The sequence below is a fragment of the Pezoporus occidentalis genome, unplaced genomic scaffold, assembly GCF_034315485.1.
Source record: "Pezoporus occidentalis ecotype Australia unplaced genomic scaffold, CSIRO_AGI_Poc_V1 ctg177, whole genome shotgun sequence".
In the NCBI taxonomy this organism is placed as follows: domain Eukaryota; kingdom Metazoa; phylum Chordata; class Aves; order Psittaciformes; family Psittacidae; genus Pezoporus; species Pezoporus occidentalis.
Window position 1 is genome coordinate 721,610 of NW_026913607.1, and position 22,114 is coordinate 743,723.

Genomic DNA, 22,114 nt, shown 5'->3' on the forward strand with positions numbered 1-22,114 from the left:
ACTCCTTTTGAATAGACTTGAAGCAGCAGTGATGGAAGTGTGATATTTCCCCGTATGCGTTTACAAATGTAACTGAAAGATTGGGGAAGACATGCTGGGTTTCAGCGAAAAAGATTTTGGACCAGCCAAAGCCTCCAGCGGGTTTGCTGATGGAGGGTGGATGCCTGTGATATTGCAGTTGTATAGCCTGGAAACCCAAGGGGAGGGTGTGTGGCCTCCTGGCTTGCACATGAGCCTCTCTCCTGGTAGAAGACAGTCCTGGCTCAGCTGTGCCAGGAGAAGAAGAAGTTGCTGCTGGACTGGGGGGCCCCAGCAGCAGCTCCCCAGATACCTGTGTGTACTGGGGTGCCGCAGAGTGTCCATGTGCCACCACCAGTGCCCTCCTGCAGCAACCCCATCCTCAGGGTTGTAGGGCTGGAAAATCAAAGTAGTACTGAAAACAAAGCCTTGTCAGCTTGAGTTTGTTGCTATGTGGTGGGATACCTTTTGTTCCTGGATTCTTACTGCTACCAAAGAAGGATTTTATGTCATCTCGATGCTGCTTCTCTTACAGGGTATCTTAAAAGACATTCCCCTCGAGTCAGCAAGGAAATTGCTACATGGCTGGGAGGGTGCTGTGCCAGAGCCCAATGTGCCAGTTTTAAAATGGGGTATGAGGGCTTGTCTTGCTGAGCACAGCTGCCAAAGGGTAGGACAGGTACATCTGGGAGAAGACACAGGGGCTGCCTGTTGGGAAGTAATGCTGAGCTCCTCTCTTCCCACAGGCATGGCCTTGGCCCAGCGGCAAGTGGCGGTGCAGGAAGGGCCCCTTTACCGCACGGAGGGTTCCCACATCACGCTGTGGTGCAAGGTGAGCGGCTACCAGGGTCCGTCGGAGCAGAACTTCCAGTGGTCCATCTACCTGCCCTCGGCCCCTGAGCGGGAGGTGCAGATCGTCAGCACCGTCGACCCATCCTTCCCCTACGCCATCTACACCCAACGCGTGCGCAGCCGTGGGATCTACGTGGAGCGGGTGCAGGGGGACGCCGTCCTGCTGCACATCACTGACCTGCAGGACCGGGATGCTGGCGAGTACGAGTGCCACACGCCCAACACTGACGAGAGGTACTTTGGGAGTTACAGCGCCAAGATGAACCTCGTGGGTAAGCTGTCCTGATAACAGCATGGCTGGGGCAATGGGGTGTCTCCCAGCCAGCATGCAGCAAAAACCTGTGAACCCCTCCATGTGCAATGTAGTCCACATAAGCTGTCAGAAAAAACACCAGTGAGGAAGACAAGGAGAAGAGGGCAGGCAGCATGGGTAGTGTGAATTGCAGGAAATCACCATATAGAGGCACAGGAGATACCAAGCTTTCTCTAGTAATAAGGCCCTTGTAAAGAAGAGACACCAGGTAGCATAGCTGGGGAGAGGAACATTTGAAGCTCTGGCTGAAAGCAAGAGGGATGTGGAACTGATGTACTGTAGAGGAGAAAGGTAGGGAGGCTTCTCCAGATGGCATAAGCTGCAGAGGAGAGAGCTGTGTGACAAAAGTGACGAAATAGTGGAGTGGGGAAGAGAGAAGATGTAATGAGCGGCATATAAGGGGAACAGGGCAGATCATAGAATCAGCTAGGTTGGAAGATACCTTAAGGTCATGAAGTCCAGCTGTTACCCCAGGAGTGCCAAGTGTACCACTAAACCATGTCATCGGGGGCCTCATCTACATGGATTTTGAACACTTCATCTTCAGGCTCTTAACAGAGGGTAATGCTGAATGCATCCTGAAAACACCACACCACTCAAATTGAATTGTCTGTAGATGAATGTGGGGGAGTTGATTTGGGGTTTGGTTGGTTTTGTCTGTGTTAGAAAAATTGAAAACAGGTTCTTTAAAATGTGGAGTATTTCCATAGCACCTCTCATACTAGCTGACTTGACTGTTTCAAGCTTCAGCTTGCTTTCTGTATCTCAAAATGGGATTGGATTTGAAGTCTCTAACTCAGCTAACAGAAGTCTAATAACTTCAATCAGACTCTTTGCTGAAGGACTCCTAAAAGAACTCCTCTGCAGCAGAGGCACCCCTCTAGCAAATTTAAGCCCACAGACAGCAGGCTTGCTTTCCTGTGAGCCTGCAGGTCTCTGGTTTGGAAACCATTTTGATATTACCCAGACTAGCTAGTCAGCGTGTTGGCTGTTCAGGCCATGTTGACACAGGAAACCCATTGTGAAAGGAGTAAAGGTGTGAGTTTAAATAACAGTAGCCCTCCTTTGTTTTGTGCTTCTTGCCCTCAGCTTGTGTGCACCTTGCCTTCTTCCCTTCAGAGGTACCAGCCCAGCCACTCTCCCAGGTGAAGCCCCATGCTTGAGTGCAGGTTCTTACTTAGGTGCCATCTGATGTCCATGAGAAGTCTGGGAGGGAGACACTTGAATACTCTTTTCTATGTGGTTTGTTTTGTTTGTTTGTTTTGTAGTTCTTTGATGTGCTTCAGGTGCCCAGGCTTGTGGTTGCCCCTTTCATTTGAACAGGACTGAGTCAGCACTGCTGCTCTAAAGTCACCTTAGGGAGTGAAGCCCGTTGAAAATCAACACCCAGTGGGAAAGTGCCTGGGGGCAGGGTGGTTTGGGTCTGGGTTGCTCTGCCAGGGAGCTGCACCCTGTGGGCTCTTGCAGGAAAGCTGTTAAAACAAGTGAGAGTACCTCTGTTAGCTGCTGGTGGTGCACAGCATGGGACAGGGCTTCCTGGTAAGTACAGCCAGTGTGAGTGATGGCTGTAGGGTACAGGGGAGCTGCTCTACCAAGAATTGGGGAGCCAGGACCCTCCTGGCTGATTTGATGGCCAGCCCAGGGCTTGCTGGCTTGGTATGCTTTTTCTCTGTCTCTTGCCACAAGTACAAGGCATGTAAGATTTGGGATTCCGTAGACACCATGAATGGTTTTTTGAGGATATTGGCTTCAGGCCTTAATGTGCGTCGGGGATGTTAAAGAAAACAGATCTAAAGTAACTTTTAGTGGATTAGTTAAATCACATTATGCCCCTTCATGGATGCTTGCACTTAGAATTCGGGGCCCTGATTTGCTTTAGCTTAATTCATTTCTGGAAATTCACTTCAGAAATGACTTAAGGTTACTTGTGTTTTGAATGTGTGTATCTGTGTAGGTGTTTTCTGTGGTTTAACCAAACTCTTCACAGAAACTGACTTTTCCAGAGTGCCCCTTGTGATGAGCTACAGGACAAGCCCATTCATGTGAGCCGGTGTTGACTTGAACACTGTGGGACCTTTTACGTCCTGCTGGGGAAGTGGGCTGTTCTGCAGGGCTGGGACAAACATGAAAACTTTTTATCCCCTGACATTTCAGCTCTCAGCTACAGGTCACGGGTTTTCAGGCTGGCTTTGTTGCTGTAGACAAGAAGAGGTACACAAGAGCTAGATGAGAGTTACTGTTCTCATTTTCTCAGAAACAGAACAAAACTTTTTTTTTTTCTTTCATCCAGTTACGAATTTTTAATTGACTCATTAGATTGGGTGACTCTTTTGGCAACAGCAGAACCTGCAGGGAGGCAGGTTTGTAAGCATCTCTAGTCTGTGTTTATGTGTGAAATGGATATGTTTGGAGCAGTGTTGATTCTAGACTTGCTGCTCTGAAAGCAAGATGAAGAGATGAAGGAAGAGTTTCTCCCTTCTTCACCCAGGCAATACAACTATGTGATGGGGTAGCTGGATGGGACACTGGTGCATCAGCACATGGGGCTGCTGTCTGCACTGGGACAGACTGACAGACAAAACAGCCAGTGTGCATCTCTGCTCCTGTTGTCTGAGCAGCATTGAGAGCTATATATCCAGGGTTCTGCAGCTGCTAAAACGTAGTCTTGTCATCTTCAAATATGTGCTGGTTGGGCTTGAAAGTACAGTTCTATCTGCCTCACAAACAGCAAGCATGGTTGGTGTCTCCAATTGAGGTTTCTTTTTATTCACTGAGGTCTTGGCCAGGATCTAATACCACTCCAAGGACCTGATGTCTCTGCACTAACAAGTGCTCCTCAGGCACTTCATGGGATTCTTATCTGGATTTAGGCATGCAGTACAAGCGATAAGCTCTCTAAAGATAGGAATGAGGCCAGTAATGTGGTTCAGTGGCCTTCTGCCATGGGAGGAAATGTGTATCAAGGCTTAAACTTTTTCACCAGTCTTCAATTTCCCTCAGTTGCTTCAAAAATAAGTCTATCTTGCTACCCTTCTTCTCATCTCCTCCTGAGCTGTATCATTGGGAAGGAGGAGTTATACTTGGGCTGCAAGATGTGTTAGGAGGAAGAATTTAGGACAACTCAGATGGAATAGCTTGTGCTGAGGGAGGTGGCAAAAGGGAAGAAAATAATGGGCGCAGCCTTTCAGGATGTTGTTGAACTGTGATTGATTATGAGAAAGGATTATCCCACATACGAAGTCTGCTGGCTGTGAGAAGTACATGGGCTACTCCTATAATTTATGAAGAAGCTAAGGACAGGAAGGACTTTTCAGGTGAAAGACGGCAGCATCCCAGTAACACAGCATCACCACTGGCAGGGCAGCCGTATTTTCCAGATTGTCATTGGAATTATTCCTTGTATTAATAACACTTGAAATATGAGCAAAGAGGAGATTTCTGTGTAATTTAGGTAGTGAAGCTGCAGGGATGCTGTGCAGTCCAAGATGCTGGTTTGTGTTTCTCATCTTACGTTAATGGATAAATAAACTCGTATTTTGCTGTGGGGTAGAAGAGAGCTCATAGCAGTTACTTCAGAGTTCATGAGTCACTGCAAATTTGTACTCCACTATATCTCTGCAACAAGTTTTTTGTGTGCCTGTACCCTTACAGCCTGTACCTGATAACAGCGAAGAGGCCCAAGTACAACCCCTTCAGAAGCTTCAGACTTTTTTGTCAGTGTTATTTTATCTGTGCTTCCACAAATGTTAAGCTCTTTTTCAGAGTATGTGTTTTTCTTGAACAAGGGTTTTCTTGAACAGGTAGTGGCAGAGCAGGAGGAAAGGTTTCAAAGCACTTGAAGAGGTGGCAGCTCTTGTACTTTTTATTTTGTGGGAAGCAGCTGTACAGCATTGATCCTAAACAAGTTAAAGAAAATGAAAGGTTTTTGGATGGGGCGAGCAGGGGGAGAGACCACAACCTCCATGGTACCGCAGAGTGAGAAGGAGCAATTTTGGTGCAGAGTTGAGAAACAAGCAGCACTTGGACTCTGCTGTTTTGGAGGAGGGTGGGAGCTGCTGTGGAGCTGATAGTGACTGCAGAGACAGTCACTGACATCTCCTTCCTGCCAGGCTTAGGTGAAAGGGGGGCAGAGAGGATCCTCACTAGCTAGGTACTATTCAGTGGCTCCTCTGTTCACCCTCTCAGCCTGGCCACACTTCTGCTCTCTGCTAGGTCTCACCCTGCCCAGGTAGACTGGTGCCTTGATCTCTGTCCTGTTCTCCTACATCCTCTCTGGCTGTGATGGCTCCCAGGGTCTGGGTGTGTGTTCTTTTGGCAGCCCCATTGTGGTGAAGTTTTGACACTGTGCCAGACTTGGGAGTTGTGGTGCGTGTGGACGCTGGTGGTATGAAGAGCCGGCTGCCTCTCTGCCTCATGTCAAGAGTTGGCTGCAGCTCTGCTTGAAGGGGTCCTGTCTCCAAATGCTGAGCTACCTGAGTCTGCAGACCAGAACTCAGTCCATAGGTAGTCTGACCATGTCTTTAAAATTTTGTCTTGTAGGAGTCCGCTGTGGCATGTGACTGTGTGGCCAGCTGCAATCCCATGACAAGAAGGATAGCTGTAGGGTGCATCTGAGAGGCTTTAGTAACACAAGAGGTGGAAGAAAGACTTAAGCGTGATGCTGGAAGGGAGGGAGTTGCATAGGTCTCAGACAAGCATTGAAGAAAACAAAGCAGGACTCTTGTTGACTTTGCAACTGAGAATCTCCAGAATGCCAGTGGAAAGGTAACGGGCATGTAGCAGGCAAAAAAAGAAAAAAACAAATTTATTAGCTTGTACTAGCTGTTACTGCTTGTTAGCAGCAGCTTCCCCTCTTCTTCGTCAAGTGCTGCCATGCATGATCTGCGCATGCACAGAGCAGAGGGGGGAAGTCATGTCACAGATTTGCCATGGGAGATCACTGCCTGCTCCTGGTAACCTGGGGGCACTCAATCCAAGTGTAGTCACCTCTGCTCACGTGAGGAGCGTGGACCTTGGTGGCTGCTGGTTTATTCCAGCTGTCAGATGGGCAGAAGGTGGCTTTGCTTGAGGGAGGTTTCAAAGGTGATAGTCTTGCAGACAAGGATCTACTGGTTTTGATAGAAGTCTTTGGGAGTCTTCTTTCTATGCTTTCCCCCTTCTTAGAGACAGGGGGAAGTGTCTGTCACTGTACATGTGTCCTGGGAGGACTAGGCTTTTTGCAGATGAGCAACAGCACGCAGAAGTGAAAACGAGCAGTTCAGACTGCCCTGAGGGGATTGCACAGGCTCCATCTCTGGAGCATTTCAAGACCTAACAGGATCAAACCCTAAGGAGCATGGTCTGACCTTATAGTTGACCCTGCTAGACCTGCAGTTGTGCTAGACACCACCACCCCCACCCCCCTGGGGTCCTTTCCAGCCTGAATTGTCCTGTGATCCCATAATGAATCTTTTGGCTGCTGTGCAGTAAGAACCACTGTTAGGCAGCAGTTTGGAGAGAGCATGTTTAAGGAAAGGTATAAAATGATACATAGTGGGGATGTCAGTTCTAAATAATGGTATAACATTGGTGATCTCAACAAGGTGAGAACAGCAAGGACCTATTGTTTGTCCCCATATTCTTCCTTCTTTCTGGCACATTTTTTTGTATTTCATATTTCTTTAGAGAGGTTGCAGGATTTTGTCTCTATTGCTTTCCTCTGGTCTACAAAAGGAGAATTTGAAAGCCTAGTGCAAATGTCCTGATCTCTCTGAGGCCATCTCAGTGACTTTGCTACCTCCATGAAGCATGTGTATGCTTTGTTTGGCCAAGCCATCAGTTAACCAAAGTGAGTTCCAGGATTAGTGTTGTTGAAATTCCTGCTTTGTGAGTTGCATTCATCTTTGCCTGTTTAGGCTGTGCTTGTTGCAGTAATTAGCTCCCCAGAGGAGTAAAATGTCCTTCACTTTCAAATTACCCTTTAGGTGACATTAAAAAAAAATAAAGAAAAAGTAAAATCAAATACTTTCTCCTAGGTGGTCCTTTGCAGCTAGACACTGGGGTATTTTGTTCTAACTGTCCTACTCTACATGCCTAAAGCTCTTTGTAGTAGCCTTGGAATAGAAAATTTGACCTATGATGATCTGCTTTTTCTGTTCCTGCTGTGGATGGAAAGGGGGTGTTCGTCTGTTGATGGGGGAGGAATGAGGAGAGTAAAACATATTTTATCTCTGGCAGTTCCTATGGGTACAGCCTGGAAATTGCACCAGCAAACCAGAGTACCCAGTTTCTTATGCTAGGCAGTAGTGGGGGGTGGCAGGCATTCAGGGGTCTTACCATACTGCAGGCATTGGGTCATACCATGCTGCCGACTCACTGCGTGTGCCTGGGTATGGCGTGCTCTGTCTCCCTCACCATTTTCCAGCTGGTAAAATTAGCATACAAGCCTTTCATAGAGTCTAAGCTAAATAACTGTGAAGCACTTTGAGCTCCTCAGATAGCGGGACTTAGAAACAAAGGCTTATCTTTCAGCTCTGCCTGGTAATGATGCTGAATAGGATTCATCTCCAGTCCTGCTTATCCATTTCTGATGTCTTGGAAGTATAGCTGCTTAAGCTCACTCAGTTTTGCCCTTGCAGAAGCAGTGAGGCTAATAAGCACTGCCAGGTTGAGGAGGCTGGTGGTATGCTCGTACAGGCAACCCTGTGGCCAGCGACTCTGGAGCTGGCAGTAGGGGCTGCTTCTTTACAGCCTCCTCTGGCATGGGTGTGTATGGTGCCAGTCAGAGGCTTCATGCCCCATCCAGATGTAACACTCCTGATGGTAAGAGGAAGGCACCAAGACCTATTTGAATTTCCAGTCTTTGTCCCTTTTTTTAAACCTTGGCTTTAGTCATATATAATCCAGCAATGAATTGCATGGGCTTAGTTATTTCTGCTTTCTAAAACACTTTTGGGTAAATACCATTCATGCTACAGCTGAAAGCTTCTAACATAAATCTCTGTATGTGTTCTCGCATTGCTAGACAAGATTCACTTATTATTTTATGTATCTTTATCTTATCTCCTGTTACTATTTAAAGGCTAAACACTTCTAATTATGACAATTTTGTTGCAGTACACCATGCCTTGTTCTTTCCTGTTGGAATTGCTTGCCTAATTTTTACTTTCTAATCGTTGGGTTACATGACATCACTTCTGTACCTCTATCTGCACAGGAGATGTGGAAAAAATTTTAGGCAGACCTGCCTGAAAAAATGGGTAATCCTTTGTATCTGCTCTCCCCCTTCTTTGCTGTTGAGCTTTTTCTTCCCTTGCCTTCATGCCCTGTTCCTCAAAAACAGAGGCGACTTGGTGGTGTGACATGCTTTGTGGGGAAGGCTCTCCACTGTGGAACTGTTTCTTTCTTTTTCCCCTCCTGTCCACCTACCCATTTCTCAAAAACCTGGCGTTAGACACATTTAGGGCACATCACCGTATTCCATATGTTTTTTCCTACATTGTCCCTTTTGAGGTAGATACTTTTTTAAATTTAGCTATCATGTGGAGGAGAATTACAATAAGAATACATGTCCCTTTTTATGCATGTCTGTACCTATGCATTGTAAGAAAAAATGTATTCTAAAATGCATTTCTAAAAATGTAAATGAATGCAGCCACGGGCGATTGCACAGCCCTCTGCTCACAGATGTAGGCTGCTCTTTAAAAGGAGCCCTCTCGCTTCCAGGCTTTCTGTGTCTTACTTGTCAGGAAGGGAGGTGCAGGAGCCCAAATGCTGATTTGCCTTCAGACTGTGAAGAGCTGCAGCATTCTGCATGGGTAGGTTTCTGTGTGGCACTGAGCCTGAATAACAAAATCAGTCTGGTCAGTTGAAATGATCTTTGAAAACTAAAGCAGCCTTTCCTGCAAAAGCCTCTTTTCTGAAGACTCAGGGTCTTGCCCTCTATTCTGCCCCAGCTATGCTTGGCTCCACTCAGACATGTGTGTCTCAGGTTGATGGGACCGTGGCACTGGCTCTTCCACCAAGCCCTTTGCCTCTTCAGTGTCGGTGAGGCTGGAGGCTGCAAGGCTTGGGATCCTCTGCTACCGTGGAAGGAGCTGCTGCAAAAGCAACATTCAGCCCACATGCCCTTTTCACTTGTCGTAGTGACTCTTCCAATATACTCTGCCGGTTCCTGCTAAAATGAGGCATTTGGTAGTCTTAAATCCTAAATCCTTTCTTTCAAGAAGAAAGTAGTCTTTATTTATAGGATGCCTCTTAGAATATCCTTCTGAGATCAGGCTGTTTGTGTATATTTCCATATTGTATATTGCATTTGAAGACCAGCTCTACCTCAGGTGTTCAAAAAACATGGAGCCTTTAGTGACATGGTTTAGTGATGGACTTCGCAGTGCTGGGGGTAAAGGTTGGACTTGAAGACCTTGATAAGGTCTTTTCTAACCTAATTGATTCTATGATTTTAAGCATGCTACTCACGACCTGAGGTTCAAATCTTGGGCTCTCCATCTTTTTCAGAAAAGTAAACCTGATGTGTGGGGGAGCTCGTTCAGATCAGGCTTCGCATACAAATCATGGGAAGCAAAGGGTCGTCTGGTGTTACTGGTCTCTTATGTTTACTAGTTAGTAGTATTTCCACCCAGTGTGTTCTGGGCAGCTCCCAACATCTTGTTTTTTCCCCTAAGTGATTACTTTTTCACTACATGCACAAGTGAGAGAAGCTCTGGGAGACTGAGAAGAAAGGCAGAGCACAAAAGGAGAGGCAGAAGGAGCTGGGCTTGGTTGGGCGAGCGGGTGGGAGCCAGCAGTCTGTAATGTGGGATGGACAGAGCTTGGTACTTGCCCCCTATGTGCTCAGCAGCTTGCCAGGGGTTGCCTCCAGCTGTATCAACCAGCTCACTGGAGGGTGTTTGAGGGGCACCTATCTCTTCTGCCTCCCCGCTTTTATGGGTACCGGCAGGGCTGAGGGGCCAGGACAACCTGGTCGCTCCCCAGCATTGGACCTGCTCCTGGACTTGCTGGCACAGCCTGCTGGCATGCCTGGCAGGGTTACTAGAATATCGGGTGGCAGAGGAGAGGAACAAAGTGTGCAGGTTTCTCTGCTTCTGTGCCTCCAACAGGCTCTCAGCATTAAATGGGGAAAGCGATAACTGTGAGTGCAGCTGGTAACATATGGCACCCGTCCCCTGCCTTAGCAATTGCTCAGTGAACTCTGAAAGTGGAATACAGTCCCCATGGCTCCAGCCAGCTGCAGCACTGAGAAATCCCACAGTGGAGCGGGCCGTTATTCGCTTACTGATGGAAACCTCATGTTCCACATTGCCTGTTTCTCATGCTGCCTCCCCGGGGAGGTTTGTGCTACACTTACTCCCTCCTCCTTCCTCCTTCTCTTCTCTTTATTTTCTTTATAATTCATTTCCCCTGGAGGATTGGTTTATTTATTCTTTAGTTCCAGCCCCTTAGACTTGGTTGTTCTGCATTTCTGTCAGTCTGCTGCCTTTTGAGGCAAGGGCAGCTGTTTCTGCTGTTGATGCTGATGCTTTTCTCACATTGCCTGTGTTGTGTTGCCGCAGGTCTGGTGGTGAATGATTGAGTCCCCATGTAGTGGAGTGCCTGTAGCCAGCCTGCTTCTGTGGCACAAAGCTCTGTGCTCATTGTGGTGTGGATGCATGAAATTTTGTTGAACAATTACAAAACGAGCAAAACAAAGTCAAACTGGGGGCCAGTGCTCAGGCAAAACGCAGGGAAGCAGCAAACACAAAAGCTCCTAGCAGCATTACCAGTTGTACATCAGATCCTTTTTGTCCTATCAGGTAGGATAGCACAAAAGCTGAAAGCCTACTGCTTCCGTCTCACCCTCAAGAAGGCTCAGAAGACTAAGTGAGACCCCTCTGGTTCAGTCTCCTTACCTGATAATTTGGAAACATTACTATTGAGCATCCTGGGGAAGAGATTTACTCTGGTTTAAAGCATTAGAAGGTCTCTGCCCTGCTTCTGCTGCCTGCTGGGCGGGGGGGGTGGGGTGGGAAAGGGAGAGCAACACTTTAGTGCTTCAGAGGTGGGCTTTTGGTCTCAAGGCAGTTTATCCCCTCACTTCCTCCAGTCAAAAGCCCTGGCAGGACTGGCCTTTCCCACTCCCTCTAGCTCCTCCCAGCCAGTGCAGGGTGCACTTCCATGCTGAGCAGGAAGCCTGACCTGCCCTCAGACAGTGGTGCCCCACAGTAGGGAGAAGCTGTGAGGAGACATTTTCCATCATGGTTCTGTGTCTGCCCTGTCGGTTTAGCTGTATAACAGTTTTACAATCTTTATCTGATACAGGTTTAAGAGGATTTCCCTGGGTGCAGTAGGATTATTATAAGTCGGAGTGCAGTCTCCAGATGATACTCCTTCAGCAAGTATTTATTTTAAGTGTGTTTAACAGTATTTAATTTAATTTTTTTATTTTTTTTATGGGTTACAAGTAAATTGTTTACGCTATCAGAGAAGTAGAGCCTGGATAAAATCTGGGGGTGGTGAAAGAAAGCAGCAGCTGGAGGTGGGAAGGAAAGAAGATAAAATAGTAATGTTGAGGGAAATGTAACGTTATTCTAAGTGGCGCTGATTAGTAATACTGCCAAACATCTGTTTATAAATAGGAGATATAATGGGAAGGAAAGCTGGGAGGAATGTGAGAGTGATGCAGGCAGCCCTGGCTCATCATTTGAGGAGTATGCAACCTTGTATCTGTCCCATGCGGTTCCAGAGGCTGTGCTGCTGCAGCCCTCAGGAGCACGGGGGCCTGGGGTCTCCCATGCACCCTCCCAGCCCTCATGAGATGGTGCTTAGTCAGGTTTACATTGAAGTGTTCCCTCCATTTGAAGTTTTTCATGCCACCATCTGAAAAAGAGCAGCAGTGGTGACCCTTGTCATTGGGAAGGCTGCATCTGTACAGGAAAAGTCTCCTTTCAAGCCATGTGCAGGCTGTTTCTTTATCTTCCCCCTGCCTCTAGCAGGCTTTATTGACAGCAGAGGACTCTGGGGCTGGATGTGTATGCACACAGCCTGAAGTCCTGCTGGGCTAGCAAGAGCTGTCTTCCAGCCACCTGCACTCGGACAGTGTCCATAGTCCTTTGGAGGATTTCAGAGGATGCTAATGGAATGGGAAATGGGATTAGCCGCCCCACTTGCCTTTGCCATCAACAAGAGACATTGCTAGAGAGCCTACGAAGAAGAGCAAAGCCAGAGCTAACTTGAACAAAGGTGCTTTTGAATGCAGAAGAAAGGGTGATTTTACCCTCTGGCCTTATGGAGGCAAGAGGTGGGGCTGCTCTGTTCCCCATTTGATATCTGAATGAGCCTTTGCCTTAAGGGATAGTTGTTGACTGAGTTAGTACTAATGGTCTGGATGCCCTTCAGTGTCCGTGCTCTAGTTCTTTGACACTGTTTCAACATACTGTGCCCTTTATTCCTTACTGGGTACTAGTTAAAATGGTAACTTAGGGCTCTGCAAAGAAATGTGGCTAGGGAATGCCTGCCTTAGGGCAGTGTGTCATGGCAGGCAGGGTTTTCCAGACAGGGATGCCTCTGTGCTGGGCATGGTGTGCTCTGAGCACTTAACTTTCTCAGACACTGTCAATCTTCATTTTTAGCTGCCTGTTCAAAAGACCAAGATTTTCATTAAGCTGTTCCTTACCAAAAGCATTTTGCGACTGTGACTTGTAATGCCAGACTTACTGAGGGTGAGAAGATTTAGAGAGACCAGTTTTTTATGGCATTATGCCGTTGCATGGAAATGAAGAGAAGAGATCCCAGAGCAGCAGGTTACTTATTGGAGGGCTCACGTTAGGCCCTTTTGAGCCATGCCCTCTGAAGAGTTGCATCAGCATGCCACAGATGACCACAGGCGCTCTGGCAGTCTGGTGTCACCTTTGAGCTCTCTCAGGTGTAGTGATGCCACCTGTCCACAGATAGGACTCCTTGCAAAACTGCAGGTGATGGTTGCATGTGATGGATGGTCCACATGGCACCGCAACTAGAAGGCAGGAGCACTGGCACAGCAATGCTGACCAGCAGGGAAGGGAAAGCTGGTGGAGAGGTGGGGTTGGCAAAGGCATGAGCCATTCGTTTGGAGAGACTTTGTGCCTCGGAGGAGCTCCCTGGCTGCAGGGGCAGCCACTCTGGGACAGCACAGAGATGCACTATGGCTACAGGGATTTTTCCCCTTTTCATGAAGGGCTCCTGCCTCCAAGCTGGGTCCTGAGGTGCAGGGCAAGCTAAGCCGAAGATGGAGCCCTTTGGCTGCAGGTGTGGTCAAGGGGAATCAAGGGGTTTCTGCCCTTGCTGGAGAAAAGGAAGGTTGTGGAGATCCCAGAGCTGGACTGGGCAATGTGAAAAGGGAGCAAATGGAGATACAAAAGGTGGAGGGTGAATAGGCTGAGGGAGACTGAAGGTGAGGGAGTTGAAAACAAGGAAAGATGGAAGGAAAAAAGAAATCTGAAAAGGAAGCAAGAAGAAAAGCAGGAGCAGCAGCCCTGGGAAAGCAAGAAAAGGAAGGAGTGTGAAAGTGGCAGGTAGAAGACTGGATGAGAGTTTTTGTGTTGTGAAGAACAGCGGTGTGTGTGTGGCAGGGTGGGATCCTGGAGGCACTGGAGCTGGGAAAGCAGCACATGTGGATGACCGGTGAGGGACTGTGGCTGAGGTGGAGGGAGCATCCTTGCTGCCTCCTGCAATAGGAGGAGGCCCCAAGGCTGCCAGAGATATGGGTTCCTTCTTCTCCAGCTGGCCCCCTTCTGCAGGAGCCATGTGGGACTCTTCCCCCACCCTTTCCATACATGCTTCAAGTGCCTTAGGTGCTGTTTCAGGCTCTTGACTTATGAAGCAGGCAAAGGGGGTTTCAAGTCTGTCTTCCATCAGGGCTGTCGGGATGCAGTAATTAGCTTTGTGCTGCCACCTCCTACCCTTTCTTCTTTTTCCCCTGTGACTGGGAAGTCAGAGGCAGTTAAGATGCTTTGAGGAGCTCTTTTTGAAGTGGCTTTGTGAGTCACAAGGGATTGGTGAGTGGTGGGGAATGAGATGCTGGCACCCATCACTCTCAGATCATTTCAACTCCCTTGTGTCTGTGGCCAGAGCACCATGTGCTTCGTGCCTATCCTCAGAGACGCTGGTTTCCTTAGATCTCATCTGTTTGGACAGGCTCCTGCTGAGGGTGTGATGTGGATGGAGGGAAGAGGAGAGGAGGAACCAGGGCACCAGAGGTGGGCTGGGCTGGGTGGCAGTGCAGTGGCTTTTGATCATCGTGTCCATTGTGTCAGGCTTAGCCAGAGCCTGTTGCTGTAGGACAACACAGTGCTGGGTCAAGGTCCTGAATGAGTGCTGAGCTGCTTTGGAGCAGCAGTGGTATGCGTTTCTGGAGGAAGCCCTGTTGCAGACCATTGCTATGAGAAGACGGACTTGTCATCTTCTGTGGTATGTTCAAGCCACAGGATGCTCTGGTGGAGTAAATGAAGCTGGATAACTGTGGACAGTTTCCACTAATATGATGGTTTAGATGACATGGGCCTCCTCAGGACCCTCTGCTCCTTGGACTTCTCCCTGAAAGGCTTGAAGGTGTTTTCTGTCACTGCTAAAGTCTAATGAGTTTGAGACAGCCACCACAGTCCCAGTCCTATTACTAGTCCACTGAACTGATGCCCAAGGGCCCACCCATCCTGTCCTTTACTGTCTGCTGGTTGAAGTTGTCAAGACCAAAATGCAAATTCTCTTGTTGACTGCTAGGATGTAGTGCTGCTGTTGAGTTTTCAGGGAGTGCTGTCTGGGGCAGCAGGACAGCCAGCCTGACAGCGAAACCCCCATAACACCAGCCAGAGCAGGGCCTGATTAAGCTTATGAAACCTGACAAGATCACAGCCCAAGGTGGTATTGCTGGAGGCTGCTTGACTTGGGAACCGTGTTCCTGCTGTAGCAGCATGAGCCTTAGGGATGTGCCATTTGAAGCTTGTCACGATATACATCTAGCTGTTGAGTAGGGAGCATGTGAAAGTCTTGTGCAGTTATTAGGCTGCCAGAAGAGCTGCCTTCCAAAACAGGCGCTGGCTGCTGCTGTCTGCAAACTAAGAGCAGCTTATTGTTCTGCTCTGGGTGATGCTCCATCTCAGCTTTGAATAAGTGGTCCCCTGGGCAAGCATACACTGGCCAGGACACAGCTCCTCCATCTCTGCAGGTGCAGTGACCCCACCACCAGCTTGGCTGGTGTGTGTGTCCCCCAAGATAGTCAGGTTTGATGACCTTCAAAGGACATCCCCATAGCCCCACAGCTCCATCAGTAGCCTGTGTCTGTTTGACCCCAAGCAAGGTTTGTCATTTGTCAAGGTATGGCAGTTGGTGCCCAAGGGAACTGCATGCTGCCTGCTGTAGGTCTGGCAGCCAGCAGAGCACGGACTCGTGCCCTGGGGATCTGTGGCCTGCTCACCTCAGCTAAAATAAACTCTAAAGCAATGCATTCTACAGTATGACCTGCACAGGAGCCTACCTGGCTCACCACTTCTGCCATAATAGCTATTGCAGGGGTCTGTGTGCTGCTTGTTGTACATCTGCATAAAATCAGAGGCTTCTACTTCCTAGCAGTCAGTATTTCTCACCCAGGCACTGCCCTTATTCCTGCTGATCAGATTTGTGTTCATCTGGGAGAAGCAGCAGCTTCTTAAACAGACCAGCTCTTATGCCTTTGTTTTGTTCAGTCCCACAGTGTTAATCTCCTTCTTGGCACCTGATTATTTGCCGCTGTGGGGAGCACACATGGGCTTGCCGGATGTATGTTTGGAATTCTCATTTTGCTGGCTTTAATCCCTGTCTGGGAGCTGTGGCCAGGTCCCACGGGCAGGTTAATACCTGAGCCCCCGCAGGAGCCAGCTCCTGAGCTGCACTCCCGCCTCTGCCTCTCCCTGTGGCTGCTGGTTCTGAAGCGTCTCTGAGGGAGGCATTGTTAGTGAACAGACCACTTTCCAAACAGTTATTAAGTGTTCTATGTTCCTTGGAGGCCAGTGGGCATTGGTATTGTCAGGCCAGCTAAAAGACAGGGTCAGGGGCTTGCAGGGCTGTTTCCCTACTCCTGCTCCTGCCATGAGCTTCTCTCCTTCACCTCTGAAACATGCCACGTGTTGACACGACTGGCACAAACATCACTATACTCCAGTGAGCTGCCAGCTTCTCTCCGCCATCCTGCAGCTCCAGGTCTTTGCCCAGAACTTGCAGGAAAGAGCCCCCAGAACTTTTCAGGCCAGTTTTCCATGTTGCTGCTGTCTCCTTCTCCTAGTAATCCCAGCAATTGCTCTTTCAGCATTCCTCTGCCACCTTATTGCATTGCCACCTGGGCAGTGCTGTCATGCTGTTCCCTCTTCCAGCACCCTTGCTGCTGTGGCTTAAGACCATTCCTAGTAGAGCTCAGGGTGCTCTTTGTCTTTACCCCCATGCATTACTTCTTTTCCTCCTTGTGGGAGGCAGGTCTGGTCTTCCTAGCTCCTGCCCCCCCAGTAAGTTATCCATTGGCTTTATTGCTTGGTTTACTCTCTTTGTGATTTCCCCCTCCTCCAGGTGATTTTGTTGGTGTATAATTGGTTGGCACAGCACTGAGGCATGGATCCCTGGAGTGCTCTTGCACTGACACTAGCTACAGACGGTGACTAAAATGGAGATAGACTTGTATGTCTTGTACTTCTCACTGCTGTTGGGAGCTCAGAAGGGATCACAGATGTGGAATAAATGGGAGCACTTTGAACAAGTGGCACTGTAATCCCTCACTGTCCCCACCCTTCTACCCCCGTTTTTGCAGACATTAGTTTGATTAAAATTGCATGAACACACACACTAGTGTATTTTAATTTATTTATTTATTTCCTCCCAGCAAGAGGCTGGTTTGAGGTCTGCCCTGTGGGAAAGCTGTGGAATTTGGGTTTTTTTTCAATAACTTTCCCTCTGTGGGGCTTTCAGCTGGTTGCTGTGGGGCTGGTTGTACCAGCGAGACCTGCTTTTCCTGAGAGATGCTGAACGTGAGCACCCTCTGACGCACTTGCTGGTGGTGCATGGGTGTGCGCCAGACAGGCAGGGGCCCCTTCCAGGAACGACATCTGGAAGAGAGTGGTAGGCTTGCTCTAGCAAATCTTCACCCAAGGCTTTCCAGGTTACTGAGGGCATCTCCATGACTGAGGTGGGTGTAAGCAGCCGGTTTGAAACCTAGGTGACTGTGTGGGAATTAAAGTATTGATAAAAACAGATACCCTTTCAGGGTTTTTTTCAGCCAGGTTTGTGCGTCCAGGTTGGCAAGAAGTGAAGTTTTTACTGCCGTTTGCAGCAACCTTCTATCTCTTGTAGAAGAAACAGTGAGATGTAGTGATAGGACAAGGGGTTTCAACTTAAACAGAGGAAGTTCAGATTGGATATAAGGAAGGAGTTCTTTACTGTGAGAGTGGTGGGGCACTGGCACAGGTTGCCCAAAGAAGTGGTGAATGCTCCATCCGTGGGGGCGTTCAAGGCCAGGTTGGACAGAGCCTTGCATGACATGGTGAGGCACCCCTGCCCATGGCAGGGGATTGGAACTGGATGTTCTTAAGGTCCTTTCCAACCTCAACCATTCTCTGATTTTATGGCATGGGGAATAAGGTTACTTCATGCTACAGCCCTATTCCACTCTGGAAACGCTGTGTCAAAACTGTCATACTCCTTGATGGGCATTTATAGCATGGGCTCTTACTCCCTCATCCAGGGACATGTGCAATTTAGTTTTTGCATGTTTTCGCCTGTGTTGGAAAAGGAAGATGCTATTTACTTCTTTTCAGGAGGGATTGCTTTTAATGAAACATTTGCAAGGTACAGTATGGCCCTCAGCAAGGGCTCTGTTGTGTGCCAGATGTGGTTTCCTTGTCCGCATCCTCACTGTACCCTCCTTGTGCCTCTGCATTTTTGGCCAGGAGGTGCAGAGAAGGGGGCTGGCAGCTCCTGCATGTGCTTGTCCCAAGGCACTGTGTGGGTTTAATCTTCCTTCTCAGACATCAGTGTGTGGCACAGGGCTCTGGGGTGTTGGGCCAGGGGGAGCTGGCATCCCAGGCACAGCTCTTCCAAAGGTAGAAATACAGTGGAAACTGTACCTTGGCAGCAGGAGACAGCTTCCTCTCCTCTTCCCTACCTCCAGGGGTTGAACAGCTGCTTGTACTCTTTGGAGGATAGCAAGGTTGCATGTAACAGAAGTGCAAGACCCCAGTGAGTGGTCTGTGCAAGGGATTCAAAACCATGGTGGGTTCCCCCCCCCTCCTAAGGCCAGAGGAGGCCCCTGCAGCTCTTCTTATCAGCTGGTGCAGGTGTGGCCATCACCTGATACACCCAGGCCCTAAGGCTGGCCTGCTACAGGTAAATCTGCTACTGAACATATTTCAGTATCCAGAGCATTGCTCTGGAATTAAACAATTCTTAAATGGAGTATGAGTGGAACCTAACAGATTGTTTAAGCATTTCTTCCCACACTGCCATCAGGCTGTGGATATCCTGAATCAGAAGTAATGTGTTTAAAACTCTTTCAGAAAAATGTTTAAATTACTAATAATCAAATTATGGTCCATTATCTGCCATTGTCATGGGTTGTATGCTATGGCAGATGAATACAATCTTTATATGTGAGATCTAGATCACTGCTCAGGTTGGGCTGGGTATCGGCCGGTGGGTGGCGAGTGGTTATATTCTCTTCCTTTGTTATTTCCCTTATTATTATTGGTGGCAGCAGCAGTGATTTGTGTTATACCTTAGTTACTGGACTGTTCTTATCTCAACCCGTGGGAGTCACATTCTTTTGATTCTCCTCCCCATCCCTCTGGGAGCGGGGTGAGGAAGAAATGGGGAAGTGAGCAAGCAGCTGCATGGTTCTGAGTTACCGGCTGGGCTTAAACCACGACAGTTCTTTGTGTACCCCATATCTACCTGCCTTGGGGAGCAGTGCCAGTCCCTCTTCAGGCAGGTCTTGCTGCCGCACACAGTGTCCCAGATTTAATGAGATTTTGATGGGAGTGCGACTGCTTGCCTACTTTCACCATGGACTGGAAATTTTAGGCCAGCCAGAAGAGGTTAGCATAACAAAGTGGCAGGTGAGAGGGAGGCATTGAATTTCAATGAACTAGGGTATGAAATCTCATTGCTTATGAATTCAAGCTCCTGGCTCAGGCATCCCTCTCACTTACCTTGGAGCAAATCTGCTGTCATGCATAGGAAACAGCTCAGCAACTGAAGTCCTGGCTGCCATGGAGGTGGAGGCTGACGTTTATTAAAGACCTGCAGAGCTCTGTGGAATGAAAAACGTTGTTGCGTTCTTGGACTTAGTCATTACAAGTCAAATATTTGAATAGGTAGGGGCAAGCATTTTGCTGAAATTGGATGATATCTTTCATAGTTATGCTTGGTGATGCTTGCTCCGCACATATTTGGGTGCTTGGCCAGGGGCGAGAGGGAGGTAAGGGATGAAAGGAACTTAGTATGGAGGGGGAAAACATGAGCAAGGAGAAGAAAGCAAAAGAAACTATGGAAGGTTAAAAATAGGAACAACAGTTAGGCTGTGGGGGACCAAGAAGAGGCAGAAAAATAATGCAGAATCTTTGAAGAAAACGGGGATAGACGGTGAAGCCTCTTATGAAAATGTAAATGGCTGAGTCTGAAGATAAATGAGGAGCCTGCAAAGAAACAATGAAAATAATGAAAATTTAAAAAAAAAATTAAAAGTGGAAGACAAAAAGGAGGGAAATATTTAGAAGGAAAATGACAGGTTTTCGCAGGTGTGTGCTGTTGAGCATGTCAGCAGAGACACTCTATAATCGCCTCTAATAATGTGATGGGTACTGGGGGCTTTGTAAAAACAGTCAAAGCTCAAAGTTTGCAGTTACTTCTTCAGTGAAGTGCAGTTTCCTGAGCATGTAAAGCTGACGGTGTTCTCCTTCTGTGGGTGTCCCAGCTGCGGGTTATGGTCCAGCCTTTCCTTCCTGGGGACTATACACCAGGAGCTCTGCTGCCAACAGTAGGCACAGTGTCTCCCAGAAAGAAAGAAAAAAGTTTGAATCACAAGGACCTAATTGACCGCAGCTTAAAATAAAAATAAGAAGGAAGTAGGAAACTGGTGGGGATGAAACTCAGCAAGCCAATTATCACTGTTAGCCCCTGTCAGGCTGCACAGGGATCCCCACCAGCCTCCACTGCTGCGCTCAGGATGAGCATGGTACGTTGGTCAGGGTTGTGGCTGCCTTTTCCCCACTCTCAGCCTGTGTTTCCAGGGTGTAAACATTTCATAGGCCGTGAGAAGGGGCTTCTGTATTAGACTTAACTGAGGCCAGCAAAAGGCTGTGCTCTCAATATGCTCAGCATGGTGGTGCACACCTCAGCAGCTCTGTGGGTAAAGGAAAAGCATTTATCAGCCTTCTAGGAGTTTAATTTTCACATTTTTCTCGTATTGGTTTTGGGCACTTTTGGGGCTTGTATTTGCATTGGTGGCATGAAAGGAATTGGCTTTTCATTTGCAGCATGTGAGGTAGCGGGCTTTGGATTTAGCCTCTGTGTTTTTTCCACAGCCTTATTCCCCACCCCACCCCTGAGGACACCCGTAAACTCTGTAAATTATCAAAGTAAACTGCGCGGATTAAAGTCTGATGCAAAACTGTTTTCCAGGAAGTATAACAGGCTGCACTTAGTTTAGCTAAAATCACTTTGCATGGATTTTTCTGGCATAAGCCAGTCTGTAATAGATCCAGAATGTCTGAGGATGATCGAGTACTCAAACTCACAATGAATTTTAAGGGAAAATGGCTTTCTGACTCTTTTATGTTGGGTTTGTTTTTTTTTTTCAGTGATGGCTAGAAGAATGAACATTTTTCTTAAACAAGGGTGTTTATTTTCCTCTTTTTTTAAATCACTTCCCTGCTTATTTATCTGGGGGGAGTAGTGTGCAGTGTTGCTGTATAATGCGTTTTGCTTATGGAGTGGTGACATTTGGAAGAACCTGCCTGGAAAAGCTGTTTGAAGGCTCAGGTATAAGCAGAGAGTCTTCTTCCATCTCTGCCCATGGGCTGCAGGTAGCTAGTCTTTCCCAAGGAAGTTTTCTTCCAAGTGTGACTTTTAATAGGAACAAGCCAGGACTCACAAGCTATAAGGTAAAGGAGCTTCAGTCAGTTTCTTTGATTCACCACTCTCTTCTGTGGTGTCGTGATTCCACTAGTTCTTCAGTCACCTTTGAGTCTGCCAGGGCGCAGGAGACCTGAATACTTAATGTGCTCAAAAAAGGGGGTTTGGAAGAAAAACAGCGTAATTAATTAGAAAAAAAAAACACAAACCCTTTCTTGCCATTTTAATGTAGCAGAAAAAGGAACAGGCTAAAGCTCTTCCTTTTTGAAGGTCACGTTTACAGGAATTTAGCTGTGATGTGAAATACAGGAGCCTTTAAAACTGTCCCAGTGTCTAGGTTACAGAGAAGAAAACACTGATGGGCAAGGAGGAAGAAAGAGGACTTGTCATAGCTGTGCTGCAAAACAAGGCTTCTGAGTCTACTTTTGGTGGGATTTCTATTTGAGTGGATGAGTGAGTCCCCTGTTTTGGAGGGGATAGCATGCTGATACTAGTGTGCTGAGTTTAGAGAAGTTTTCTTTGGTAAAAGAAAGAAGATAAAATGTAAGCAGATGAACTAGTGAAGCTTGGTTTCCTGTGGGTTTTGCTTCATGGTTGAATTCCTAGGTATAGTGCAATCATTGTGTTTCCTTGATTTGGGTATCCCCATGATTGTCTTCTAGATGACTTCTTTGGTGTCTAAGGGTTGACTGAATGTTGCATTGTTCCCCACAAAGAAATGCTAATGTGTGGTGCTTATCTCTTCTAGTTCTCCAGCTACTTCATGAAACCTGTGAAACTTACTCTGAGACTGCTGTTCATCTCTCAGTGTGTATTTGAGATCTTTAGTAACTT

The 22,114-nt window shown here is 47.7% G+C and overlaps 1 protein-coding gene across 5 annotated transcripts in view; it reads left to right on the forward strand.

Annotated features, from left to right (window-relative positions):
- The window catches only part of IGSF3 (immunoglobulin superfamily member 3), a 156,684-nt gene that overhangs the window by 88,488 nt on the left and 46,082 nt on the right, over positions 1-22,114 (forward strand). For all 5 annotated transcript variants that reach the window (XM_062614649.1, XM_062614653.1, XM_062614648.1 and 2 more), the window contains one exon: positions 765-1,142. In XM_062614649.1, coding sequence (XP_062470633.1) covers positions 767-1,142 — 376 coding nt within the window. In that variant the 5' untranslated portion in view covers positions 765-766. The remainder of the gene's footprint in view (positions 1-764; positions 1,143-22,114) is intronic.